Consider the following 21,282-nt stretch of genomic DNA (forward strand, 5'->3'; position numbering starts at 1 on the left):
GAAGTCATTTCCACCTCCACAAGAAATGTTAGTATTTACCCACTTCTTTTTTTCTCAGCCCATACAAGCTCTTTCATTTTTAAAATCTGGAGTAAATACTCCCTTCAAATGCCAGCCTATGAACAAAGGCTGATTATGCATGGGAAAATCGGGCCCATCATTATAATCATGCTAAAAGATGCTGGGGAGATTTCTCTTTTCCTTCCCTGTAAGTTATACATTTAGGGAAACCACTCAACCACTCTTCAAATGTGTCCCTGTGGCTTTACAAGAGTTAATGATGCATTCAAAAGGTGTTTCTTTCCTATTCACGGAGGAACCGAGGAAAGTAGACTTGGGCTCATCCAGAATTCATAGCTTAGTGGTGTACAGAGAGTACAGCATTAAGGCATTTTTGGAATTCGTACCTGAGTGAGAGTATGGAAGTCCTGGATGTCAACACGAATGAAGAAAAGATACAATTATTCTGAAACGAGTCACCCATTTCCTGACTGATTCACAATTACAGTCATATGATAACTTACAAATAGTTTCTTTTTCTTTCCTTTTTCAAAAAATGAACAGGCTTCATTTTTGCAGCCTCAGGTTTATAGAAAATTGAGCAGATATAAAGCTCCCATACATCCCCTTTCTTCCTCAGTCATGGTTTCTTCTGTCTTATATTAGTGTGTTACACTTGTTACAATTAATGAAACAATACTATCGCATTGTTATTAACTGAAGTCCATACTTTACATTAGGGTTCACTCTTTGTATTGTACAGTTAGTTATATGGGTTTTGGCAAATGCATAATGACACCTATTCACCATTACAGTATCCTGTGGAACAGTTTCACTGCCCTAAAAATTATCTTTATTCTACCTGTTCATCCTCCCTTAATCCCCTGCCCCAACCCCTGGTAACCACTGATCTTTCTGCTCTCTCTGTAGTTTTTTGTTTTTTGTTTTTTTCTTTTTTCATAATGGCTTATAGTTACTTCCTTTAAATTTTCAGAACAAATCCAGTGTGTCATTTCTATTTATCTTCATGGAACTAACACATATGCAAACTTACAGGTATCCCATGTTAAGGTACAAAATTGCCACACTGCATATCCCCAAGTGCCATTTTCCTCAGCACTGAGTACCCAGTCTTGTGCATGAATGATAGCTCCCCACAAACCCCCAAATTCCTCATCTTAACACCCCTCCTCTCAGCTTAAAGCTGACTCATTACGGGTATAGTGTAGTGGATAAGGGTGCAGGTTGCTTGAGTCTGAGCCCTGACTGCAACACTTCCTGGCTCTTTGACTATGGGCAAGTAATTTACCTCTCCAAGCCTCATCTGTAAAAGAAGATAAAGGTATTAATTACCTCACAAGATACTCTGAAGATTAAATTGATCAATGCACAGGGAGTGCTTAGAACAATGACTGGCCAAAGTAAACAGTCAGTAACGTTGATATTAATCTCTTTCTTTCTTTGTCTCTCAAAGAAATGGTCTCTATCAGAACGGCAAATTCACATTCTGATGTAATACTAAACATAAAGGAAACAAGACAGATAATGCAAAAGTAGTTAGTTGACTCTATATGCAACAGTCAGATAGTTTAGTCTTTAGGTAAATGATGATAGAGTGACTTGAGGTTCTGGGGTAGTTGAGATCATCTATGAGAACATGTTCAATAAAATCACCCCCATCATGGAGAAGTTCACATAGCACAGATGAGCTCACTATATGAATTCCATGTGATGTATTCAGCATCAATTCAAGCAGGACAAAGGGGCAGAGCAGGATGCTCCACAAAGTATCACACTATAATTTGTCTCAGCATATATATGCTTCTACACTATGAACACTAAGAATATTACTATGAAAAATATGTAACATAAATCTCTTTCCAATTCAAATCTTTAATAAAACTACCTCCCAGAAAATGCCATAGCTCAGATATAAGTTTTTAAAAATACTATTAATTACAAGTGTTTAAGGCAGAGACTTTGATCCTCTAAATTTACTTATAATAATATTGACTAAAATAAATATTCTTATTTAATTTAAGAAAAATGGGATTTTGGCTTTAATCACAATTATCATACTTTAGCTGTTAATCCTATAGATTACAAAACAAAGAAGTTTTTTGAGTTATTCACTATTATTCATCTTTATTAATTTTAATAAAATATACTTAAAATTGTTTTTTAAATCATGCAATATTAAGTTGTCTGATAAGTGAAATTTAGTGTATGAGATGACTATACAAAAAATTAAAAAATAAAAAATAAAAACCAGGCATGGCTTAAAAAATATCTTTACTAAGCAACCTCAAATGTATGTATTATTCTGCTTATCTTATCCAGGTACTTGTCTTTTGAATAATAGAAGCAGACAGAGATCCAAAGAGTAAGAGCATTTAAGGAAGGCAGAGTTTCCAGCAGCTAGTTCTATTTCTCACTAAGAATTTCCCTATCTTCAATCATCTAAACCTATGTTTGTCTTATTCATCAGGAAGTCACTATAGATCCCTAAAATATCTCTTCCTATGGACTAAACTAGGGCTTTCTGTCTAAATTTAGCATGCTTCAGCATCAAAAAAACAAAAAACAAAAACAAAAACACATGATTGGTAGCCACAGTTTGAATAATTGCCTTGTTAAATCATCATAGGTGTTATCAATGCAGTTTTCACTGTCTTCTTTGTCATCATCATCATCATCATCATTATCATCTCCATTACCATCCTTATCTAGTATTTGCAGGGTTTTGACAAAGAACCTCAAAATATCCATCATGAAGAACATGATTCGCTCTCAAGTACAGTAATTTGGATTCCACAGCAAATATTCCCATGGCACTGAATCGATAATACATCTCTCTCCCATTCTCACTGAAATTATCTGTTTGGCCTCTTCCAGTTCTTTTCCCTAACAGAAACTTGATTATGTTCAGACAGCCATCATTCCCCATTCCCCTCCCCATCCTGCTCCTTCACCACCACCAAATCCCACACAACTGGGGGAAATTGAATACACTTCCAGATCTTGGGGTGGACTCTGATTAATACAAATCCAAACATCACATGGTATTCTCCCAGCAACTGAGACTGCTCCTGGTGTGAGAAAGCAACCTTATTTAGCCCACTCAAATTGAAGTAATAGATTTGTAGTACATTTTAAAGGGTCAGATTTCTTTCTTTTTCCTGTTGCATGAGAATAAGCAAACAATTTTCCTCAGTTGCTACTGGCAGCAACCTTATGACCATGGGGAAAAAGGATGTAGTTGTGGATGGCAGAGCAGAGATATGGAAGGGATGTGGCTCTCTAATGATGTCATCGAGGTGTCAATTCAACCAAGCTCAGATCCAACCAAGCCTGGATCCCAACCAGGCTTGCTCTTCTCTGGACTTCCTCTAAGTGAGAAAATGAATTCACTTATCATTTAAGCACGTAGAGTTAAGATTTTTGTCAGTGTCTAAAGTATTAGAAAACATACTGATCATTATTATACTATATTTACACTGTTTCGACTGTCTTCTCTTTCTCTTCTGCCTCTGGTATTACCCCTACCAATAATCCATTTTGTCCTCCACTCTCCGATTGAATTTCTGTAAACATTACATTTATTCAAAGTATGCTCCAAAACAAACAAGAAAACAAAAAATAAATAATAGATACAAGCTTAGTGCATATCAAATAAAATCCAAGATAACCAGTCTGGAAAATAAGGCCTTCTATGGGCTGGTAGTAGTAGTGAGATCTTAGGAAGCACAAATAGAAGAATAATTATCATTCGAACATCTAAAAAGTTGGAAATAGAGTGGAGAAAGTTCATGGTGTTTCTAGACTTTCCAGAGAAGAGGGTGTTTAGGTTCTAGGAATTTTGCACCAGTTATTTAGAGAAATTGCCCTAATATGGAGATGCCTATTATTTCATTTACTGGCCAGGGTATAATATACTTGTTTCTCTGATTATATGTTTGCCAAGCAACTTTTAATAGATTATGTGTATTTGTGAATGTCTCAAGAGGAAATATATACCTAATGAAAATAACTCATTCAAGGTAAAATGATAAACCTGAAATCTGAACATTCAGGGGAGTATAAAAAACACTGGCAAAACATGAACCCACTCAATTTAAAATACCTTTCAGAAACAAAGTCTTTGACATGCTATCTTCTTCTGCATTTAATTTGTTAGTAACCAAAAGACAAAAATAATAATAATAATAATAAAATCAGATAGTGGTTATAGTGGCAGAGACAGTCATCTGTGACCAGAAGCTCATAGTTCATGCCATTCCCTTTCCAAAATGTGGAGGGGTTGACCGAAACCATATTTTCTAACCAATTACCTTTAGATGTGACCAAGTGACTAGATGTCACTAACTATGAAGGAACTGAAATAATAAAGGTTGCTACTGAGCTAGAAATAGAAAAAAGAAAAAAGGCAGATGTGCCTTTTCTCTCTCTGGTCAAAAATCAGAGGATTCTCTGGGATAAGATATTTACAAATGTCTTACCAGATAAAGGGCTAGTATCCAAAATCTACAAAGAACCTATCAAAGTCAACACTAAAGAACAAACAATCCAATCAAGAAATGGGCAGAAGACATGAACAGACATTTCTCCAAAGAAGACATACAAATGGCCCACAGAGGGGCGCCTGGGTGGCTCAGTCATTAAGCGTCTGCCTTCGGCTCAGGTCATGATCCCAGGGTCCTGGGATCGAGCCCCGCATCGGGCTCCCTGCTAGGTGGGAAGCCTGCTTCTCCCTCTCCCACTTCCCCTGCATGTGTTCCCTCTCTCGCTGTGTCTCTCTCTGTCAAATAAATAAATAAAATCTTAAAAAAAAAAAAAAATAGCCAACAGACACATGAAAAAATGTTCAACATCACTCGGCATCAGGGAAATCCAAATCAAAACCACAATGAGATACCACCTCACACCAGTCAGAATGGCTAAAATTCACAAGTCATGAAACGACAGATGTTGGTGAGGATGTGGAGAAAGGGGAACCCTCTTACACTGTTGGTGGGAATGTAAGCTGGTACAGCCACTCTGGAAAACAGTATGGAGGTTCTTCAAAAAGTTGAAAATAGAGCTACCCTACCCTAGTAGCAATTGCACTACTGGGTATTTACCCCCAAAGATACAAATGTAGTGATCCGAAGGGGCACCTGCACCCCAATGTATATAGCAGCAATGTCCATAATAGACAAACTATGGAAAGGGCCCAGATGTCCATTGACAGGTGAATGGATAAAGAAGATGTGATATATATATATACAATGGAATACTACTCAGCCATCAAAAAAAGAAATTTTGCCATTCACAATGAAGTGGATGGAACTAGAGGGTATTATGCTAAGCGAAATAAGTCAATCAGAGAAACACAATTATCATATGACCTCATTCATATGTGGAATTTAAGAAATAAAACAGGGGATCATATGGGAAGAGAGGAAAAATTAAAACAAGAAGAAATCAGAGAGGTAGATAAACCATAAGAGACTCTTAATCATAGGAAACAAACTGAGGGTTGCTGGAGGTGAGTGGGGTGGGGGATAGGGTAACTGGGTGCTGGACATTAAGGAGGGCATGTGATGTAATGAGTACTGGGTGTTATATAAGACTGATGAATCACTGACCTCTACCTCTGAAACCAATAATACATTATATGTTAATTAATTGAATTTAAATCTAAAAAATAAGGAAAAGAAAAATCAAGGGATTTTCAGGCCCTAAAGGATATGGGAACCATAAGATGAAAGAAGCCTCCATCTTTGAATCATCACATGGAGAAAAGCTGCCTGATAACTAAGAACACATGCATTGGACTCTATCTTGAGCAATAAAACAGAAAACAAATAAATGAAATTTCTATTGTGCTATCCACTAAAATTTATAGCAGTGAGTGTTACCCTAATAAATTCAAAAGTTAGTAGCACAAGTACAGAACTACCTTAATAAAAATTTAAAATACGTAACATTGGTTTCATGGTTAAGGCGGCAGCATCAACATAATTATTGTTCAGGACTGAAAATACCAAAGGTTAAATATACTTAATGAAAATGTCATTTGTAATATCTTGATAAATATATTGGGGAAGAAATGCATTTTGAGCCTGTGGATTTAAAGAAAGAAGTTTAAAAGTATAATAGTAGTGGTTGTATTAGTTACTGCATGCTTACTTCAGTAAGATATTATAAAAAAAAAAAAGTATAAGTTAAAATTGGCTGGTTGATAGCAAAGACTGAAAGGGAACAGACCAAGTGCAAAACTGAGGCCTCCCAGGTTTGGAAAGCAAATTGTTTCTAGGACCTGAATAGTAAGAAAAAATACTGAAAATGTCTTTGAGCAACAAAAGTCAATTAAGACTTCCCAATTAAACAGAAAAATTTCACCTTCAAACAAAAGGTGTTTGCTTTCCACTGAAGCATTGTTTTCAGGCCTCAAAGTGACCACCAATAGATTGAAAGAGAAAACCAAGAGTGTAAGGTACAAAGAAATAATTTGAGTTTGATAATTATTTCTAGAATATAACTTAGTGAGGATATTGGTATATAAAAGTAATGGGAAGCAAAGAAATAAAAATTCTACTAATTTTCAATGAATTTATAACCACAAAAGTCATGAGCCTAGCTTACACAATTTTTCATCTCTTCAAACCTTAAAACAACTTGAAAGGAACAAGAAACAATCTTTGAAATATAGAGTCCACAGGGGGAGAGTATTCCCCATTGCCAATTTTGTATTAGCACACATTGATGTATTGATGTATTGAACACAACAGACTAGAAAGAACCTCCCAGCGGAAGCATAGGTAAAGAACAGTGGACAAGGGGAAATGTTATAGGGAAAGAACCAGCATCTACACAAGAGACTTCCAAACCACCAGGGCAGGAGGTCCTTCCTTGCCTGGCAGGATTTCATTATTGCTTTATGCCAATGGCTACTGTGTGCCTCCAATCTTCTTTTCTAGCTGATAATTTTGTTTGTTTGTCATTCTATCACTAGTCCCTCCATTTATATAGGGTATGGAGGGGACAGTGGGTATCTGTCCTTTGTTTCATAGTTTGCTGTATACAAGAAAGCACAAAAGGTCATATTGAAAAGGATTACACATCACATAGAGATCCTCCACTCTGACCTAAGTGTAGTATTCTATGTATGGGATTAGATATGTATGGTTGAATATAGATATTTGGTAGCTAGAAGAGAAGACTGTGACAGAAATGGCAAGTATTTATTGAAAGCTCCCACTTCCATAGTATGGTGGTGTCATGGGCAAGAAACTGCCTAATCAGGTGTTACAGTTAATAGCTATAGTCACCAAGCTGTACATGTGTACTTATTTATATTATAACTGGAAGTTTGTATGTTTTGACCACTTTCTTCTAATTCTCCCTTTCTCCAACTTCTGCCACTGGTAATCACAAGTCTGATCTCTTTTTAAGAGTCTGTTTTATCACTTTTTGTTTAGATGTCACATGTAAGTGAGTTCATACAGTATGTTTTTCTTTGTCTAATTATTTCACTTGTTATAATGTCTTCAAGATCCATCCATGTTTTCACAAATGGTAGGATTTCCTCTTTGTATTTTCTTTAATGGTTGAATAATATTCCACCCTGTGTGTGTGTGTGTGTGTGTGTGTGTGCATATATACACATGTACGTGTATATCATAAATTCTTTGGACAAAAATGCAATGACACCCTGATAGACACTTAGGTTCTTCCCATGTCATGGCTATTGTAAATAATGCTAGTGTGACCATGGGGGTAGAGATATCTTTTTGAGTTAGTGTTTTCATTGCCTTTGGATATATTCCCAGAAGTGGAATTACTGTATCATATGGTAGTTCTATTTTTAATTTTTGAGTATCCTCCATATTGTCTTCCATAACAGCTGTATCAATTTACAATGCCACCAGTGCTACACAAGGGTTCCCTTTTCTCCGCATCTATGAGAGAATTTGCTATTTCCTGTCTTTTTGATGATGGCCATTCTAACAGGCATGAGGTCATATCTCATTGTGTTGTTAATGTGCATTTACCTAATAACTAGTGATGTTGAGCATATTTTCATGTACCTGGTTGGCCTTCATATGTCTTCTTTGGAGAAATGTCTATTCATGTCTTTTGCCCATTTTTTAATGAGATTGATTTTTTTTTTTTTTTGCTATTGAGATGTGTGAGTTCTTATATATTTTGGATATTATCCCCTTATCAGATACAAAGTTTGCAAATTTTTTTTTCCCATTCCACAGGTTGTCTTTTCACTTTGTTAATGGTTTCTTTTGCTGTGCAGAAGCTTTTTACTTTGATATAGTCTTACTGGTTTGTTTATCTATTTATTTATTTAGTTGTTTGTGCTTTAGATGTCATATGCAAAAATTAATTACCAGGACCCATGTCAAGGAGCTTTATTCTTATGTTTTCTCCTAGGAATTTCATGGGGTTCAAGTCTTACACTTAAGCTTTTTACCTATTTCAAGTTAATTTTTGTGAGTGGTGTAAAATATGAGTCTAGTTTCCTTCTTTTTATATGTGACTATCCAATTATCTCAGTACAATGTATTGAAGAAACTGACCTCTTTCCATTGAGTATTCTTGGCTCTGTTGTCAAATATTAGTTGACTGTATATGCTTGGGTTTACTTCTGAGTTCTCAATTCTGTTCCATCGGTTTATTTGTCTGTTTTAATGCCAGTACCATACTATTTCGATGACTATGATTTATAGCTGGTAATCAGGAAGTGTGATGCCTCCTGCCTAAACACAATTTTTACAAGTGCTTAGAAAGACAATTATTTCACTAAAACTGAAAGAAGACCAGATACCCTCAACATTTGACTTTTTCCTTTGCATGATTAAAAAAAAAAAATCTTGAGTAACACTACTTGACACTGTAAAACATCCACCTTGACCCTAAGGCCAGACCAATTTCTCCCTAGTCAAACCATTAAGATTCTGGCTCAAGTGAAAATATCAATTTTGGATCAATATTCTGCAAGGCTCGGCACTCAAGCAGAACAAAATATAACTTAGCATAAAAGCTGTTTTTTTTTTTTTTTCTTCTTGTTCTTTTTTCTTTAGTTGAATATGATTGTATAACCTACAGTAAAATCCTGAATATATGTTATATATGAAGAGTGGTAATATACAAGGGAAATGGTATCAAGTACTTATTTTATTGTTTTTAATTTTTATCCTTTCCCTTGTGGTGGTGTTTCCAAACCAAGATTTTCTGTTTTTTGAAAATAACATTTGTGCGTGACCCATTATGTACCTCATAAACTTCAAATAAATTACAGCTTAGTATTTTGTTTGTTATTTAGAATGTATTTTTTTTGTAAACTACAGTAACTATATCTTCTGGTTGTAATATTTGATATTTGATGCATAACTCTGTTATACTTCAAGCTCCATAAGAGAATACATCACATCATTATCTTTGACGCCCTCATTACACCTGAGTGATATAGGAAATCCATCCATATATTTTCAAAAGCAGTACCACCGGCTCATATGTACTTCTTGTTTTCACAGAACTCTATGTAAGAAACAATCAGAAATAATTTTAAACTACTTGGAAATATAAAATTATTCTTTTCTAATAATGGCACAGATTCTTCCAGTATGCAAACTATTCTCTGGCAGAGAGTATAAGAGCTTTCATGCCACCTGAGAATCATTTTATAAGTGAAACAATAATTTACTTAATGTTACCCCAGTGGCTTAGAATATTCACATAGATTCCAAAAGTGTTGGAGAATCTGATAGAATAAAAGCTACCATCAGTTTCTTAAAGTATATCTTTAAAGATAAAAGTAAGGATACTAGGACTGCTATCCAGAGTGCTCCCACCTCAGCTTCTTCTTTGTATTGTAAAATGTTACTGGGGAAAAAAATGCCATTTGCCTTGAAAAGAGAAAAGAAAAAATATTCCTCGGTATGAGTTTGAATGGCTTTGGCCAAAAGGAAATAGAAGAGTTTTCCTAGAAAAGGGAATAAAGAATTGGAACAAAGTATTTGTCCATATTCCAAACAATTTTAGCTAAGTTAAAAGAGACCCCCTAAGTGCCTGGGAAGAACAAGGAAAGGCCAAAGAATTGCACAGAAGAGAGAAATATCATACAACAGTGGTTGTAGTAGATGATGTTGGTTCTTAATCTATTTTTCCTTTTCCATAGTAGTTTGGTCCCAATTTCACTCCCATGTCCTTCTTTCACATGCCAGTGGTAAAAAAAAAAAAAAAAAAAGAAAAAAAAAAGGCTTTTGTTGTCCCATTCAGGTAGGCATCTACCCCATTTCTGACCAAGACATGAAAGTATGTCTGCTTAGGAGCTCTTCTACACCCAAGGAAAATATAATGCTTTCCCCCCACCCTTTTTTTTTCTTTTCTTTATTTTGAACTGAGTATCTTGCTTCTACACAGGATCCCTAGAACTTCAGTAGCCATTTATGATAACAATAGAATTAGCCTGAAAAGCACACACTAAAGATCACATCACAAAGAGGTAAATGGACACACATCCTTAATAATATTGTTGAGCCACTAAAATAACCAATATAAGAACTGTCTTATATCTAGATTTTTAAGTGAAATAATAAATTCCTTCATAATTTAAGTCATACATAGTATTTTTTTTTTCTATTACTTTATCTATGTGAGTGGACATCATTAATCAGAATGAGAATTCAGAGAAGAAATCTCTTTTATAGGGAGGGGTTGGAGGGATGGGAAGATACTAAATATAATTACTAGAAATAGCACTGTGAACTCAGTAATTTAGAGATAAGCTTAACAAACACTGAAAACTTATCGAGTGAAAACGAGAGAGAGAAGAGCAAAGAGAGCAAATAAAGATGTAGAATGTTTTGCATTATTATGAGTTATTTGTGTTATTATGAATGATGTGAGCTAAGAAAAGAGTGATAGTTGAATCAATTTGGGGTAAGTTTCCAGTAAAGGCTGTAGTGAACATAAACCACTCCAAATTATTCTTTCATAATCCCAGGATAATCACAATATAATTTGTATCTGAAGCAGACAGTGATTAAAGGTAATGCCATACATGAACCTCTACTTGAGGAGAGGCCTGGAGAGGAATTTGGAGCATTTGACCCTAGACAAAATGAATTAATGAGAATAATTTGAGTCATATATAAGACAGCTAATATGGATTTATACCCTTCAGTGAGCCTTTGAACCACTAACTTCACTCAGACGCTAAAACACAAACTTGCATATCCATGTTGTCTTGCCTAATCACATCAGCAACTCCTGAAAGGAATTTTGGATTGAAAAGTGGCAGTGATAACTCTCCTGAAGCACTTAGTAAACTGGCCAATGTAAGTAGATGCCTATTGTTTAGATAATTTTCTATGAATCTAAATGCCATCTAGGAGTGCTGAAGTCACCCAGAGAGGGGAGTAGTAGTATAAATAAGAGATGAGCATGTAGATATTTAGATTGATTGCGGACAGATGGCGTCATGAATTTCACAAATAAATCCTACAAACACTCTGCCATTCAGCTCTACAAGTCAAAAGTCCAACCTATACAGAAAAATGGTATACATTATACTTAGAAAATATGCAGTTCCTGCTGTTTCTCATGGCAGCGGAGAGTTTCCCTCTCCCTCTGGTTAGCCATCTCACATAACTCTACTGAGTTTGGGTTTTATACATGGTACCACACATCTGCCAAAATACATTTTTCCCAAATTGCCAAACCAACTTCATTATCGTCACTAAAGGTATAGCCAACTAAAAGATATTTTTTTCAATGCAGCTTTTGAAGAGGTAAGGCAAATCTCCCTCCATTTCTACTGCTATTAAGGTCAAGCTCTAAGAATCATGTCTGACTTTAAGTATATGCCAATGTCTTCTGAAGTTACAAGAGAATGAGCCAAAGATACTATCACTCACCCCATACAATTAAGAAAATGTAGGAGAATTTTCACTGATGACACATGTCTCCTTTGGTAGGTCAGGCAGAGCTGTTCTAGCCTTGACTATTCAAAATGCTCTGGAGCAGACGCCAAAGTAGAAGTTAAAGGAAAAACCTATTGTTCCTATCCTAGACAGTATCATATTAATCCCAGCCAAATTTCTGATAATAAGAGAAAAGTAGAATTTATTTGAAAGTGTTCTATTACAAACTGGCTTATATTTATAAAAGAGCAAAGCTCTGCTGTCTCTGATTTCTACGACTCATGATTGAAAAACTGTGTTAGAGACATAGAGCAAACTCAAACAAAAAATTCCAGAGAACATATTGTGATAAATGATACATGACAAAATTACATTTAAACAGTTACTAGACCCAAAGGCATCCTGCAGAGAATAAGTGCAAACAATATGGGGGTTTTCTACTCCTAATTCCTTTGATAAAAATGACAAAATATGGTTCTTTCATGTAATGACAGAGAGAAAACAGGAAACTTGAGAACATAAAATATGTTGCTATTCAGAAAGGGAAACGGCGTTCAAATATATTACATTTCAGATTGACAGTTTTATTTAGAAAGGGTCTCTGGATCTTTGTTTTTAAGAATGCGGAGGGATAAGATGGTAGAATGAGGGGAGAAACACAATAGCTTCACCTCTTAACATTTTTGACAGCTAAGACTGTCTAAAGGCTAATTTGAAATTCAGTTAGCACATCCAGGGAAAAACATGTAAGCAAATATATTTCTAAACAGAATTCCAAAAGAATGTTGTTGGCACATTTGTAAATTTCCAATTCTTTCTTACTACCCTATCCAACAACCCAAACAAATCAGTTTAAATACAACTTCTTTTACTAATGTCTTTTGAAGCATCGCTGCAGTCAGATTGAGTCAAGTAACCATCTGCTGCAAATACAAATAGAGCTACATTCAAGAATTATATTATACAGCCTTCCTAGCAAAGTTCTTACGTGCAAGCTGTTCTTGTCAAAATCAAAACCATTGTGATGATGTATCTTAATATTCAATCAGACTTTAAGTAAAGAGTGACAAAAGTCCACATATGGATGACAGCTGTTTCTTCAGTAAATATTTTCCCATTTATTGAATGGAGGCTTATGGTGGTTCAGGATATGTTCCATCAGACATTTGAGCCTGAACTACTTGGGGGCGATTAAAACAGTAACAAGGATAAAATTTCAGTTTTCAAATCTTTGCTACAACTTACCTCTGAAAAAACAACAGCTCCTCCAATTAAAATTGTACATTATGTCATTAATTTCAGAGTATCCTTGTACATTATGTCATTAATTTCAGAGTATCCCACTACTGACTGGAGAAACAACTGAATCTATAAGCCTCTACATCTTTTTTGCCCCTCCCCCTCAATAAAGCCATAGTATTTGTAAAATTGAAGCATAATTCCTATATTGATTTTCTAATCATATGAACAAACTTGACGGGAATTTAAACATTTATGACTATATTTTGACAAATTGAGAAATATTTTAAAAAGATTAATGAGCCTATTAGCTAAAAGAAGATCAGATAAGACATCTTTTTAACCAACAAAGAGGCTTGCAAAATTAGAAAGTAAAAAAAAAGAGAGAGAAAATGAATTCTGATGAATTCAGTAACTCCATAATTATGTAGTATTTACATATCAGTAGTTAGAGAAAAAAGTTGGTTTCAACTAAAAGATGACCTTAACATTTTAGTAGTGCCCATGAACTTGTATTATGCCTCTTTTATAAATCCCAAATGTGTTGGATGTAAGTTTGTCTTTCAAGTCAAAATATTTCGGAAGCTTGCTAACTACAAGGTCTACTGCTAAGGAAACTTAAAGTCTTCTCTCTTTAACCCAAAACTATCCTGAGGCTCTTGTCTGGTGACCCCAAAGCAATTCTTAAGAGGGTGACAAGTTGTTTGTATCTCAGGTTAGGCCAGCAATATTAATGTGTTAAGGAATTGGTATTCCCCAGCTTCTGCATGGTAAATTGTAGCCTTTTTTCCCTCCTTGCAATGCAAATGTTGAAATCGACATTTAAAAATATTTTGAACCTATAGTCATATTCCACAGCTCCTATCAGACACTGATCTATTATATTTTTTTGATCTACAATATTTTTTAATTGGTAACTATCTCAGATCAACACTATAAAAAAAAGAACTTCTTACCCTGCTATTGGATCTACTGCTATTGACTTAGGATTATGAAGCTCCAGGTCAATCAGGGTGACACATACAGACCCGTTGTAATTACAAACAAAGATCCGGTCACTGACATGGTCCACAAAATAGAAATTTCTGGTAAGCCAGTCAATCGCCATTTGTTGCACATCTGAAAAACACACATACACAAAATCATTGCATTGCAGGTGCAAATTTAGTATCATAAGCCAAAGAGTACATAAGTCTGCCCAAACCATCACAGAAGACATTTCAAAAGTAAAGGTAGTTTTATGATTAAAAAAAAACCCTCCAAAGATAATTTTTTGCTATGCCAAAATAAGTGATTTAATTATTCTGTAAAGTAATGACTACCTTTTGATACCTTTCTTCTTGTCATATAAGGACTGAAGATGATCTAGGGAAATGGGTAAAGAATTTCTAAATCTTAAAATACACGTATTTACAATAAAATCTTTGTCCTAAATCCCCCATTTATACAAAATAGTTCATTCAACCCAATGGTTCAATGATACAGCTAAACTCTTTAGTAGTAAGAGTAAACTTTTTATAAATCTAAGGGTAAACCCATATTTTCAGATCCTCTTCCATTAAAAAAAAAAAAAGAAAAAAGGAAGGGTGGAAAAGGTGGAAAAGGAGATCTGTAAGATCTCTTTGTTTACAAAAAATATTCAAAGCAAAAGAAGGGGTGATATGTTTTTCAACGGCATACATAGGCATTATAAAACAGGCCTGCTCAAAGATTAACCCTCTAGAAGAGTGTTTTCAATAGTACTTTCTGTGATGAAGGATATATTCTACATCCATGTTGTCTAATGAAGTAACCATTAGCCAAATGTGTCTAGTCAACACTTAAAACCTAACTAGTGTAACTGGGAAACAAAATCTGTATTGTATTTCATTTTAATGATCTCAGATTTAAATCTAAAAGATGTAGCTAGTGGTTACAGTGGATAGAGCAGCTCTCAGAGAATGTATCTGTGTTTGACTTGAGTATCTTCCATTTGATCAGACCTATACCACTGTGGAATTTCATGCTAATTTGTAGATATTTATCTGGTAGAAAAGATAACCCCAAAGGTTATGGTCATACTGCCCTGTGAGGCATTAACCATTTTTATGCTTTCCTACAAATTTTATTTATATATTCTTTTTTTTTTAAATGCCTGCAAATATCCACTAATGCTCTTAGATCTGCCATGCTGGGCTGGTTCCCTCAATAATTCCATGAATAAATATCTGGTTCATATTTATTCTTGAATTTTATGACAGTCATGTTTTTATCTATTGGAAATTATACTGTGATACCTCTTTGTTCAAACTTACTATGGATCTATGACTCATTCACTAAGCAGTTTCCTTATATAATCTGAACCTAAACATTCTTCCTACTCTGTGCTTCAAAATACTTCCTTAGTAACCTGCTGCTTCAGTGAATGATATCCTTTCAACAGAAAGACTAACATAGATGCATGTATCATTATTATCACTCTTAATGGTATATTGTCAAAGCAAGGTACAGAAAGTAGCAAGTTTGTGGGAATTTCTATCATGCCTTACAAGGACAAACAGAAAGTGGATATTGCAATTCATTGGAAACACATTTTCAAGCTATCGATTACAGTTTCATTCCTGAATTGCCCAGTCTTTATGGAAACGTAACCATTTAAATGTTCCACAAACTACATGCAGCTTTTTTCAAACAGTTCAGCAACCAGGATTCTTAAAAAGCTGAACTATTTCTCTGTCTCCAGAAATCTGCAAATGCATGCTTTGTTTATTTTTTATTCTTTTTACATTATTATATCAACTAGAGCACAAAACCCACTGTTTCAAATGTCATTTTAAATACCTTGGGTTCAGATAAAGTACGTGCCAGAGCCCATTCAATGACCCATCCCTCATCTAGGCATGCAGTTTGTGGAGTCTATGCACTTGTAATATCAGACAAAAGAGCTTTTTGACAGCATTCACACTTTTTTTCAACTCTTTATCATTACAGAAAGATTCTCTGCTACTGAAACAATAGTTATTGTTAACAACCATCCAAGTTTGAAGCAACAAGGTCTCACTAAAAAACCTAATAATTAGCCAAACACTTAGTAATTGTGGGTATTGGCTTTGTTTCCTTTTCTTATATTTGAAGTTTCTGTCTAGTTTTAATGTAATCTTTTATTAAGATTGGAGAATTAAGGCAATTAGACAAAAAGTTCAAGTAAGCAAGCCAATAGTTACATAGATAGATAAGTAAATAAATTTGGCTGAAATTATTTACACATTTCAGGAGATAGGTGTATCTTCCAGACAATGGATTCAGTATTTCATTTTAATTTTGCTGAAATATAACCAAGATCATAGGAAATTGTCAAAGATAATTGCAATCATTTTATGACATTATGAAAAAAAATCCTAAATTTTTAGTTAGACCCTTATTACTTTACTGTTACTAGAACAAAAATTTAAACATATTCCTGTTATTATGTTTTCTAGTCGCTTGCTTTTTATTCATTTTTCAACTGAAGTCAACTGGATTTTTCCCTTTTTGGGGGGGCAATGGCTTTTATTATGGTTACTCAGAATTTTCTAATTGGCAAATGCAAAGGTTACTATCCTGCTCATATCTACAAAATATAAATATTGGTAAATTTTTAAATAATAATGAAAAAACAATGAAGTATTTTGAAACCTGTACAACAGCATATAAGTAGCTATTAACAATATTCTTAAAACACAATATTTGTTAGGTCTAACAACTTAAAGTTGTACCCAGTGAAAATAAAATGAAAAATTCAAGGAAAAAGTTTTTTTTTTTTTAAAGACAAATACTTATATCTATAATTGGATTACAAAAACACTTTACAAGAGACTTTTCATCACAATACAAGGCAAGTAATTATTTTCCAGAGTTGGTGAATATGGTACTGAAACATTTTTAATTCACTAAAATGTAATGTATACTAACTATTATGGACTGAATTGTTTTTCCCCAAAATTCATGTGTTGAAGTCCTAACCTCCATTGCCTTAGAATGTGACTGCATTTGTAGATAAAACCTAAAAGAGATGATTATACCAAGGTCATTAAAGTAAGCCCTAATCTAACCTGACCCATATCCTTATAAATAGAGATTAGGACCTACAAGGAGAGATAGCAGGAATCCCTACACATAGAGGAAAGGCTGTTTGCAATCCAAAGAGTGGCCTCAGAGGAATCCAACCAGTTGAAACCTTGATCTGGAACCTCCTATCTTCAGAATTTTGAGAAAATGGATTTCTGTTGTTTAAGCCCGTGGTATTTTGTTACTGTACGCTGGCAAAATTACATATCTACTCAAGTATTGTTTCATAGAGTTGTCCATGCCACAAAATTATTTAGAATAAAAGTCAAAATTTTGTTAAGAAAAAAAATATAAAAGAATGTCTACAAGTTCTTTCAATGGCATACTGAACTACTGTCTCATAGACACTTTAATAAATTAGTTCATTTTCCTGAGTAATATATCTTTGTTTAACTTACAATTTAATACTGATCAGATCCCAGTCTCTATGAAGTTAGATATTAATTTGCACATTTGTAAATTGCAAATAATTTATGTCCTACAGAGATGCAAATTATTTCCATCAGGTAGTAAAGATAACCCTAGTTTTATTGTCCTGTATGACATTAACTAGTTTTATACCTAACTTTACAATCTTAAATTAGGATGTTTTTATTTCATTGACTGTAAACACTTCAATCTCTTCTGTACTCCTTTGAAACAGATTTACCATCCTCTGGTTCTCATTAATGAGCTAAGTGACTCCATCCTTAACACATAGTCACTATATATTTGTACGAGTCATGTTTCTAACTTTTTGAAAGTTACACATTGACAAAATTTACTTCTTGATTTCTTTTCAATTTATTTGCTATGTAATCTTCAACTAGCCAGAGATGGAAAATGGAAATATCCACAAGAATGAGAAAGATAACATAAATAAGCAAAACTTGTTTGAAGTTTGAACTATGACAAAGCTAGACGATAACCTGGAGTATACATCTACTTAAAAAGGTAGGCTCAATTCGAGCTGATTGTTTTTACTTCATAGAAATGCTTCATTATTTCAAAGGAGCCCAAAATACTGTCTATTGCTGCCTACAAGAGACTCACTTCAAATCTAAAAATGCACACTGACTGAAAGTTAAGGAATGGGAAAAGATATTCCATGCAAATGGAAAAGAAGAAAGCTGAGGTAGAATGTTTATATTAGGCCAAATAGACTGTAACAACAACAACGACAATAAAAGGTTGCAACAAGAAACAAAGAAGGGCATTACGTAATGATAAAGGGCAAATCCAACAAGAAGATATAACACTTGTAAATATTTATGCACCCAACATAGGAACATCTAAATATATAAAGCAAATATTAACAGATACAAAGGGAGAAATTGATAGAAATAAGATAATAGTAGACTTTAATACTCCACTTCCATCAGTGGATGTCCAGACAGAAAATTAGTAAGAAAACAATGTCCTTGAACAACACATTAGACCAGATAGACTTAACAGAATACTCTAACTAAAAACAGCAGAATACACATTATTCTCAAGTGTTCATGGGATATTCTACAGGATAGATCACATAGCAGGCTACACAACAAGTCTCAACAAATTTAAGAAGACTGAAATCATATCAAGTATCTTTGCTGACCATAACACTATAAAATTAGAAATCAGTTATAAGAAGAAAATTAAAAGAAAAAGAAACAAACACAAACATGTGGAGATTAAACAGCATGTTACTAAACAATAAATATGTCAATGAAGAAATTAGAAAAAGAAAAAATAATACCTGAAACAAATGAAAATGGAAACACAATTGTCCAAAATCTATGGGACACAGCAAAGGTAGTTCTAAGAGGGAAGTTTACAGAAATACAGTTCCACTTCAAGAAATAGAAAAAAAAAAAAAAAAAGCCCATCTAACCTTACACCAAAGGCACTAGAAATAAAAGAACAAACAAAACCCAAAACCAGCAAAAGGAAGGAAATAATAAAGATTGCAGCAGAAGTAAATACAACAGAAACCAAAAAAGAACTCCCCAAAAGCCCCAAAACAAAACAAACAAACAAAAACCAACAGGACAGATCAATAAAACCAGGAGCTGCTGGTTCTTTGAAAAGATCAATGAAATTGATAAACCTTTAGCCATATGACTCATCAAAAAAAAAAAAGAAGACTCAAACAATTAGAAATGAAAGAGAAATAATAACTGACACCACATAAATACAAAGGATTATAAGAGATTATTATGAAAAATTATATGCCAATAAATTAGACAACCTAACAAATAAATTCCTAGAAACAGATAACCTCCCAAACTGAATCAGGAAGAAATCGAAAATTTGACAGACCAACTACCAGCAATGAATTTAAATCAGTAATCAAAAAACTCCCAACAAAAACAACAACAACAACAAAAACAAAAAGAAAGAAAAAAAAAAAAAACTCCCAACAAACAGAAGTCCAGGACCAGAAGTCTTCACAGGTAAATTCTACCAAACTTTTAAAGAAAAGTTAATACCTATTCTTTTCAAACTATTCCAAAAAATAGGAGAGGAAGAAAACCTTCCAAAGTCGTTCTTTGAGGCCAGCATTACCCTGATACCAAAACCAGATAAAGGTATCACTAAAAAAGAGAACCTTAGGCCAATATATCTGATGATCATACAGGCAAAAATCCTCAACAAAATATTGGCAAACCCAATCCAACAATTCATAAAAAAATCATTCACTGCGATCAAATGGGATTTATTCCTGGGATGTGAAGGTGGTTCAGTATTTGCAAATCAATCAAAGTGACACATTGCATCAACAAGAGAAAGGATACAAACCATATGGTCATTTCAATAAATGGAGAAAAAACACTTAACAAAGTACAATATCCATTGTTGATAAAACCCTCAACATAGTAGGTTTAGAAGGAACATACCTCAACGTAATAAAGGCCTTATAAGAAAAACCCACAGCTAATATCATACTTAATGATGGGAAAAGCAGAGATTGTCTCCTAAGATCAGGAACAAAACTAGGGCATTCACTTTCACCCCTTTTTTTCAACATAATACTGGAAGTCCTAGCCACAGCAATCAGACAACAAAAAGAAATAAAAGCCATCCAAATTGGTAGGGAAAAAATAAAAACTTCAGTATTTGCAGATGAGAAGACACTATATATAAAAATGAATTCAGTAAGGTTGTGGGATACAAAATCAATATATAGAAATCTTTTGCATTTCTGTACACAAATAATGAAGCAGCAGAAAGAAAAATTAAGAAAGCGATGCCATTTTAATTGTATCAAAAATAATAAAACACCTAATAAATTTAACCAAAGAGTTGAAAGACCTGTACTCTGAAAACTATAAAACACTGATGAAAGAAATTGAAGACAAAACAAAGAAATAGGAAGACTTTCCATGCTCATGGATTGAAAGAACAAATATTGTTAAAATGTCTATACTACTCAAAGCAATTTACAGATTTAATTCATTCCTTATCAAAATACCAACAGCATTTTTTGCAGAACCAGAACAAGCAATCCTAAAATTTGTATGGAACCATAAAAGACCCCCAAAACACCAAAAGCAATCTTGAAAATGAAGAACAAAACTGGAGGTATCACAATCCCGGATTTCAAGATATACTATAAATCTGTAGTAATCAAAACAATATGGTACTGGCACAAAAATAGACACAAATATCAACAGAACAGAATAGAGAGCCCAGAAATAAACCTATGATTATATGCTCAACTAATCTTCAACAAAGGAGGCAAATACAGGCAATGGGAAAAAGACAGTCTCTTCAACAAGAAACAAGACAAACAAAAAGGTATCTTCCTCCTTTGTCAGGAAAACTGGACCGCTACATGCAAAAGAATGAAACTGGATCACTTTCTTCCATCATATATAAAAATAAACTCAAAATAGATTGAGGACCTGAATATGAGACCTGAAAGCATAAAAATCCTAGTACAGAGCACAGGCAGCAATTTCTTTGACATCGGCCATAGCAGCATTTTTCTAGATATGTATCCTGAAGTGAGTGAAACAAGGAAAAATAAACTATTGGGACTACATCAGAATAAAAATCTTCTGCACAGCCAAGA

The 21,282-nt window shown here is 34.1% G+C and overlaps 1 protein-coding gene across 2 annotated transcripts in view; it reads right to left on the bottom strand.

Annotated features, from left to right (window-relative positions):
- Window positions 1–21,282, bottom strand: part of LRP1B (LDL receptor related protein 1B) — a 1,832,840-nt gene that overhangs the window by 916,637 nt on the left and 894,921 nt on the right. For both annotated transcript variants that reach the window (XR_013447098.1, XM_078070743.1), the window contains exon 7: window positions 14,117–14,279. Coding sequence is in view for 1 of the 2 variants with exons in the window: in XM_078070743.1 (XP_077926869.1) it covers window positions 14,117–14,279 (163 nt within the window). In the remaining variant the exon portion in view is untranslated. The remainder of the gene's footprint in view (window positions 1–14,116; window positions 14,280–21,282) is intronic.

Source organism: Halichoerus grypus, chromosome 4 (assembly GCF_964656455.1).
Source record: "Halichoerus grypus chromosome 4, mHalGry1.hap1.1, whole genome shotgun sequence".
In the NCBI taxonomy this organism is placed as follows: Eukaryota; Metazoa; Chordata; class Mammalia; order Carnivora; family Phocidae; genus Halichoerus; species Halichoerus grypus.